This window comes from Macrobrachium nipponense, chromosome 25, assembly GCF_015104395.2.
Source record: "Macrobrachium nipponense isolate FS-2020 chromosome 25, ASM1510439v2, whole genome shotgun sequence".
NCBI classification, from domain to species: Eukaryota; Metazoa; Arthropoda; class Malacostraca; order Decapoda; family Palaemonidae; genus Macrobrachium; species Macrobrachium nipponense.
In genome coordinates this window covers 41,316,649-41,323,904 of record NC_087214.1, presented here as the reverse complement: position 1 = coordinate 41,323,904, position 7,256 = coordinate 41,316,649, and the positions used below count along the sequence as shown (strand labels likewise).

Here is a 7,256-nt window from a genome sequence, read left to right as displayed (position 1 = left end):
CTCTTCTGACTCCCCTCGTATTATGTATTTCCTAAGTAGATATCTAATTAACTGTCTCCATCTCTCTCTCAGTCATATATACCTTTGTATTCATATCACCTAGCGCAACCATCCTTTCACGTTCTCCCAGCCAATCAGACACAGTTACAGATCATATATTATTTATATATTATATATATATTATATACTATAGATCTATATATATATATACCATATAATATATACACATACACACACACACACACTAGCCGGCGCCTGGCAGCGGACAACCATAGGCCGGCACTTTGAACCGTGACATCATCGTTATTCTTCATAGCAGAAGAAAAGTAACAACATATTTGGAATAATCGTGGAAAGTTCCATCAGATTAGTGCTTTCGTTTTTCTCTACGAATACTAATGAAGAAGTTAGCATGGCCGGGTACCTGGCCGGAAATCCGGATCAAACCGCACTCTGCTTAAAAAGCATCATCTATAGAATTTACATTTTATATGGTCCGATTTTGGTTCGATTTGGTCTACAGTAGTTTCGTCGTCTATAGCGAAAATACACATGCATACATAGTCCAACCGTCAGCTTTATTATATATATATATATATATATATATATATATATATATATATATATATATATATAGTATATACCAGAGTATTCTGAAGTGGTTTGATCATGTAAAAAGAAAGGAAGATTTCGGCCTGGTATAAAAAGAGCATAACATTTTGAAGAAATCGTTAGCAGGCGATCCATTGCACTTTTCGTGGGTGTATGATGAAGCTGACATCATCATGTATGACTAAAATAATAAACATGAGAATCTCGTCATCTGCGTATTAATAAGCATCCTAAGCCATCCTGTTGACTTATCTCTGTGACGACTCTGGTGGGGGAAGAGTTTGTCGATGACGTCATCGGACCGTCACTGGTGTTATAATAGTCGCCCAGATGAGAGCCCAGCATTATAACTCGATGACGGCTCTGTTATTGAAGCTTATTTATTAATTATTCATTCATTTAGTTTAATTTGTTTACTATTCTTGATAGAATTATTTGTGGAATTTTTAGAATGTTAATTTTATAATTAACAAGATCTGGGCGACTGGAACTAGGCCTAAGAGTTCTACCGTATGGATTCATTAGTCTAGCAATTTTTTTATCTATATCATTTGTCCTTTTCCTCGACGGTTATTGCTTGCTGCCTTAGTCTCTCTCTCTCTCTCTCTCTCTCTCTCTCTCTCTCTCTCTCTCTCTCTCTCTCTCTCTCTCTCAAACGCACATTTATTTCTCCCATCGACTGAGCTATGCTAATCCTGTTTCTGTTACAGAATGAAACTTCAAACCCTGTGACTCAATATACAGTCTCGCAAGCTTGAGAGAGAGAGAGAGGAGAGAGAGAGAGAGAGAGAGAGAGAGAGAGAGAGAGAGAGGAGTCTGCTGCTGTCCTCTTGATCCTTCCAAGATGTTATATGACGTCACGCCCATGTTTTGCTTATGATGAAAGTGTTCAGTGAACACAAAAACAAAGATCTTATATGGCATCGTAATTAGCATACATTATTATTATTATACGCGTATGAGAGAGAGAGAGAGAGAATTAATTAAATTTATACTTTCGAACAATAAAGATTGTGATGCTAAATTTACTAAAATTATTAAATTAAACACTTTTTGTCATATATATATATATATATATATCTATATGTATATATAATATATATATATTATATATATATATATATATATATATAAGCGAATACCACAGGAAAATAATAGTCAGAAATCCAAGCGCTTTCGTCTTTACTCAGACATCGTCAAGGAGTAACTCCTTGACGATGTCTGAGTAAAGACGAAAGCGCTAGGATTTCTGACAATTATTTTCCTGTGGTATTCGCTTATTTATGAAGTCCACGTGCATCTACAGTGATTTTTAAGCATATATATATATATATATATATATATATATATATATATATATATATATATATATATTTGTGTGTCTTATCACATCACTGTGATTCATATATACACATGAAGCTACAATTGTCCTTTTATATGTAATTCATTCTACCTCGGAATTAATATATCTTCATATATGTTAACTGAAGGGGAATTTTTTTAGTTGAAAGGAAATTCGTTGGCTCATGGGAGCGAACCACTGAACCAAGAATTGAGGACGTACAGGTAAGCTCTTTTACCCACAAGGCTCTCTCTCTCTCTCTCTCTCTCTCTCTCTCTCTCTCTCTCTCTTGCGTGCGCATCTCTCTCTTCGTTTGTCTGCCGCTCGCCTGTCTTTGCAGTTTGCAGACTTCAGCCAGAGGCCGCTGGAGGATAAAACAAAGCTGGTGAAAAGGGTCAATGAGAGGAAGTTCCTCTCAGTCTGGGTCAGACCTCCCTCAAAAACGCTCAAGTCACAGCTCCTCGCATCCGCGGGGCTCCCTATGTCCCCTGCCCTTGAGTACTCACGTGGCTGCTTACTCTGGATCAGTACCTGACGAACTTAAAGCGAAATTCCCTCCTCCATCGGCGCCCTTAAGGAGCGGAATCCAACGACCAAATACGGTAACGTACGGGTTTAGTTGGCAGTCACCTTTGTCTCTTACTTTTCTTTTATTTTTTTCTATTTCTGTGCTTGTGCGATCGTTCATAGTTATCCCTTGCTTGTCATCCCCCACAGCTGTGTCCCTTGTCCTAATTCAAGTGCTGTAGTTCCCTTGTCTGTGATTTAAGAATGCTCATGGCTTGAATGATCTCTCTCCCGGTATTAGCAGTGCTAAGAAACTTTACTAAGGGAGATAACGTCATTCGGTGTCCGTGTTCCACACCATCCCATTCAATACAATAAAGTAATTCAGTCATTTCTTGCCTTTTGAGGGAATTCTGAGAATGTAGGATTTACTATATTAAAGCAAGTCTGAATATGTGGCGGCATCACCGCACATGTTCAATCCTTCGCGTGGCGCTCACGTGTCTATAGAGCAATACTGTGTTTCAGATGTCTTAGCTATCGCCTTCATAACCTGCTGTGAGAAAGTGAACCTCCCTTCTCCTTAGATGCTCTGGTCCTTGATTCGCGCTCCAAGTCGTCAGAACCCAACCACGTGTTTCCAGTGCTACAGGCAGCTGCTTCATAATAAGTAGCACCCTTACTGGCACCCTTGACTACATAGAGTAATTAGTCTGTAAATAGACTACCTCTTTTAAATTTGATCCTTAGAGTTTTCCTTACATTTTTCCCTTGAAATCTCAGATGTATTCACTCCGTTGTGCAGCCTTCAAGTCCTGCATCATACATATCCCCTTCGTATACCCAGCCCTAAGTAAAGTGTCCAGAATACTGGACACTTAATAAAGAATCCTCTCAGCTGAAAAATTCAGTAGTTATGGCATATAAATATCCCATCTTCTATGAGAGATCATACACTCCACACCATAGAAGTTCTAGACATTCACCTCTGAAAACATGGTGTCAGTAAGCCGCCGAGTGACCAGAAGTTCCGTTTCTTGGAAACATCTGAAGTTATGGGTAAATTTCATAACTTATCACGTCCTGTTTATTACAATGGCTGCTTTAAAATCTCAGTGAAGATCCCTCGCACATTAGTGAGTATGACCAGGCCCACAATGTATTTTTAATAGGTGTTATAAAGAGAGAGTTGGAGTTGGAGTGTCAAGTATTCTTGACAGTGGGCTTTGATTAATTGGATATTGATTTATATTTAAATAAATTGTAAACTGATTCATCATACAAGCTTTATTTTAAAATTCGAACCTAACAGATACCTTCAGAAATTCTACTTGTATATATTGTAGTGATGACATTATCATACTATTACATTTAATCTGTGAATTGTAATGTGAAGAAATGTCTTGCTGGGAAATGTGCAAAATTTAGGACACTGGGCCTCAGTAATACTGCGATTTTCCCTCTATTAGTTAATGCTGGAAACTCATTGCAATCAACATTTTGCTATCGTTGCTTAACTTAAAATGGTTTTAATGACTCACTTGGAAGTTTTATCAATAGTTACATTAACAACATCTACGTAACGAGAGTGGACGTTTTAAATTGCTCTGTTACAGACCTAAAAATTTCATTTATGACTAAGTTTTATTTTAACTAAATGTGAGTGTAAGCCTCAATAGCTGTTGAGTTCCTGAAGCCTTAATGTAAAGACATTGTTTGGCATTTAACTGAGAGAGAGAGAGAGAGAGAGAGAGAGTTTAAAGAGCTCCTTTGTTAAAGTCCAAATTTACCTTTAATTCTCTGATTCACCATGAGAATCATTTACTACAGATCACCTCCTCTCTCTCTCTCTCTCTCTCTCTCTCACACAGTTGCTGAGCTATTGAAATCTTAACGCAAAGATATTATTTGAGACTTACCTGAGAGAGAGAGAGAGAGAGAGAGAGAGAGAGAGAGAGAGAGAGAGAGAGAGAGAGAGAGAGAGAGATCTGTAATGAATGATTCTGATGGTGAATCAGAGAATTAAAGGTAAATTTGGACTTTAACAAAGGAGCTAGTTAAATTCTCCCCCCACCCCAACTGGTAAATGCTAAATAATGTATTTACATTAAGGCTTCAATAACTGAACAGCTATTGAGGCTTACACTTACAATGAATTATAACGAAACTTGGTCATAAATGAAATCATTAGGTCTCTAATAGAGCATTCTAGCATTTATGCAGCTGTATTATTTTTCATGAGAGTAATTTCAGTATAAAAAATTTAACATTCCAACTTTTATTTAACCATGATTTTTTTAGAGGAAAAACTATAGTTTGCTTTCTTAGTCGAAATTGAATTATTTGTAGTGATTTATTCCACAATCGTAAATACATTACATTCATCTCAAAACAAGTTACACTGCAGATAAACAGCAACATCTCAGTATATGAACAAATTTTTCCTTAAAATTTCAATGGTTTGAGACGCCATTTTTTTTTATTAGTGAAATCTTTTATAATATCTCATGATATTGGTGATTTCTCGATTTCATTATCATTCCGATGACTAAACTATGCCATGTATATTTCGATAATCTTGCCATAATCTGCGCATTGAAGCCCAATATCAAGAAATCTGGACACGATAAAAGGCTTCACAAGCCGGAAACGGGTTACATTTCAAACTTGCCGTAAGGTATGTGCTGTTGTTATTTGACAGAAACCTTCTTAGGCTGCGAATTTCAACAAAATCGGAGATGAAAAATTTTTGGGTTCGAAGGGGATATATATATATATATATATATATATATATATATATATATAATATATATATACATATATTATATACATATATATATATATATATATATATATATAATATTATATATATATATATATATATATATATATATATATCACGAAGGAGTGGTAGGGAAAGGCATCCTCATCCTTTAAAAGTTTATTTAAATGCCGACGTTTCGCGACGAATTCCAAGTCGCATTTTCAAGGCTAAAAATATATAAAATTAGCGAACATTAATACTCAATTTGATTTAATTTATATTAAAAATGTAATGGCAACAGCTTTCAACAAAGTAAAAAGTTAAAATTACACAAAGGCAAAGAAATTACAAGTACAGGACTTCACTAAAATCGTTAAAAAACCTAACTATACAAAAAGACAGACTAAGTAGGTGTTTTAAGATTTTAGTGAATTCCTGTACTTGTAATTTGTTTGCCTTTGAAGTTATTGTGTAATTTTAACTTTTTACTTTGTTGAAAGCTGTTGCCATTACATTTTTTAATATAAATTAAATAACTAAATTGAGTATTAATGTTGCCAATTTTATATATTTTTAGCCTTGAAAGTGCTACTTGGAATTCGTTGCGAAACGTCGGCATTTAAATAAACTTTTAAAGAATGAGGATGCCTTTCCCTACTGCTTTCCTTCGTGATATATCTTCTTTGAGCTCCAGCTCCGGCCCTTACATATATATATATATATATATATATATATATATATATATATATATATATATATATATATATATATATATATTGTGACGAAGTGCCAAGTTATCTGGTTACTAACACTTACCATTCATTAATTGTTACCTCACAACAGCTTGACACCTGAACCCTCATCACAGGTACTAAACGACTGAATACTCTAAAGGCAACAGTGATCCCTTAAAACAACTTACCAGTATTGCAGAAAATCAGACTAAGTTCATCCAAACAGGTGTGAGGTAATCTTGTAAGTAATTAAATTAATTGATCAAAGGGCATCACTCCATCAACAACTTTAAAAGTCTAAAGTTATTTCCCTGATTTCAGAAGTCTAAGTACTTCCCTGGTTCTAAATCACTTCAAGTAAATTGAAGGAAAACAGATCAATTACCACTCTATGTTTCTACCTAACATCAATATTTATATACTGGTTAAAATTAAAACACTCATAAAAATTTTAAATACAAAAATTTATTATTAAACTCAAAATTTATAAGTGAAATTCACAATATCAGGGAAAATTACTGTTACTTGAAAACAAAGTAAAGTTTAGTTAATTCTTGAGTCAATTAAGTAAAATTCAAGAAAATAAATTCAATTGAAATTCAAAAGTGTTAGGTAATATCTAAAATTTGGAAATTAATTCACAAGTGCTAAACAATAATGGAACTTAAAAAGGATTCTAAGTAAATGCAAATGAATTCACAAGTGTTAAATTCAGTTCAATGTGCAATGATTAAGTAGTGAAAATAACTAAGTTAATTAAATTGTGAATGCAAATGAAAACACAGAAAAATGTGGAAAATACCAAAATTGTAAAAAGTACTAATCAACAGAATATAAAACAAAAAGACACACTTCAATAAGAAAATGGAAAAATGCACTTCAAATGAAACAGACACAAAAGACAAAAATTTGCAACGTGTAAAAATGTAAATTGTTTCCCTCAAACCATTGTAACTATTAGTTATTAGTTCTCTAAACCATCGTAACCAATAGTTATTAGTTACAACTAATAAAAATATAACACACTTTACCTTCTTGGTATACCAATTTTCTTTCTTTGCTGCAGCTTGTTTCACAAAAATAAGTGCCATTACACTCACTTATACAATGTTTGTTCAGATTCCACAAAAAGCACTGAATAATACTAAATAAACTCTAAGAAATATCAAATCTGAAATCTACAAGTTACGAGTGACCAATTTATGTTACGTTAATATCAGTTATGGCGAGGCAGAGAGAGAGAGAGAGATATCTGAACGCAATGCGATTCTTAGATGTAATGAATAACTCTTCCTTA

At 34.2% G+C, this 7,256-nt stretch overlaps 1 protein-coding gene across 3 annotated transcripts in view; it reads left to right on the top strand.

Annotated features, from left to right (window-relative positions):
• Window positions 1-2,334: 2,334 nt before the first annotated feature.
• LOC135199403 (vacuolar protein sorting-associated protein 37A-like) overlaps window positions 2,335-7,256 on the top strand; it is a 43,584-nt gene continuing 38,662 nt past the window's right edge. The window contains exon 1 of one of the 3 annotated variants that reach the window (XM_064227404.1): window positions 2,335-2,556. In XM_064227404.1, the coding sequence (XP_064083474.1) occupies window positions 2,353-2,556 (204 nt within the window). In that variant the 5' untranslated portion in view covers window positions 2,335-2,352. Of the gene's footprint in view, window positions 2,557-3,501; window positions 3,598-7,256 lie in introns of those variants that run through there. The other 2 variants (XM_064227403.1, XM_064227405.1) reach the window with 2 other exon arrangements.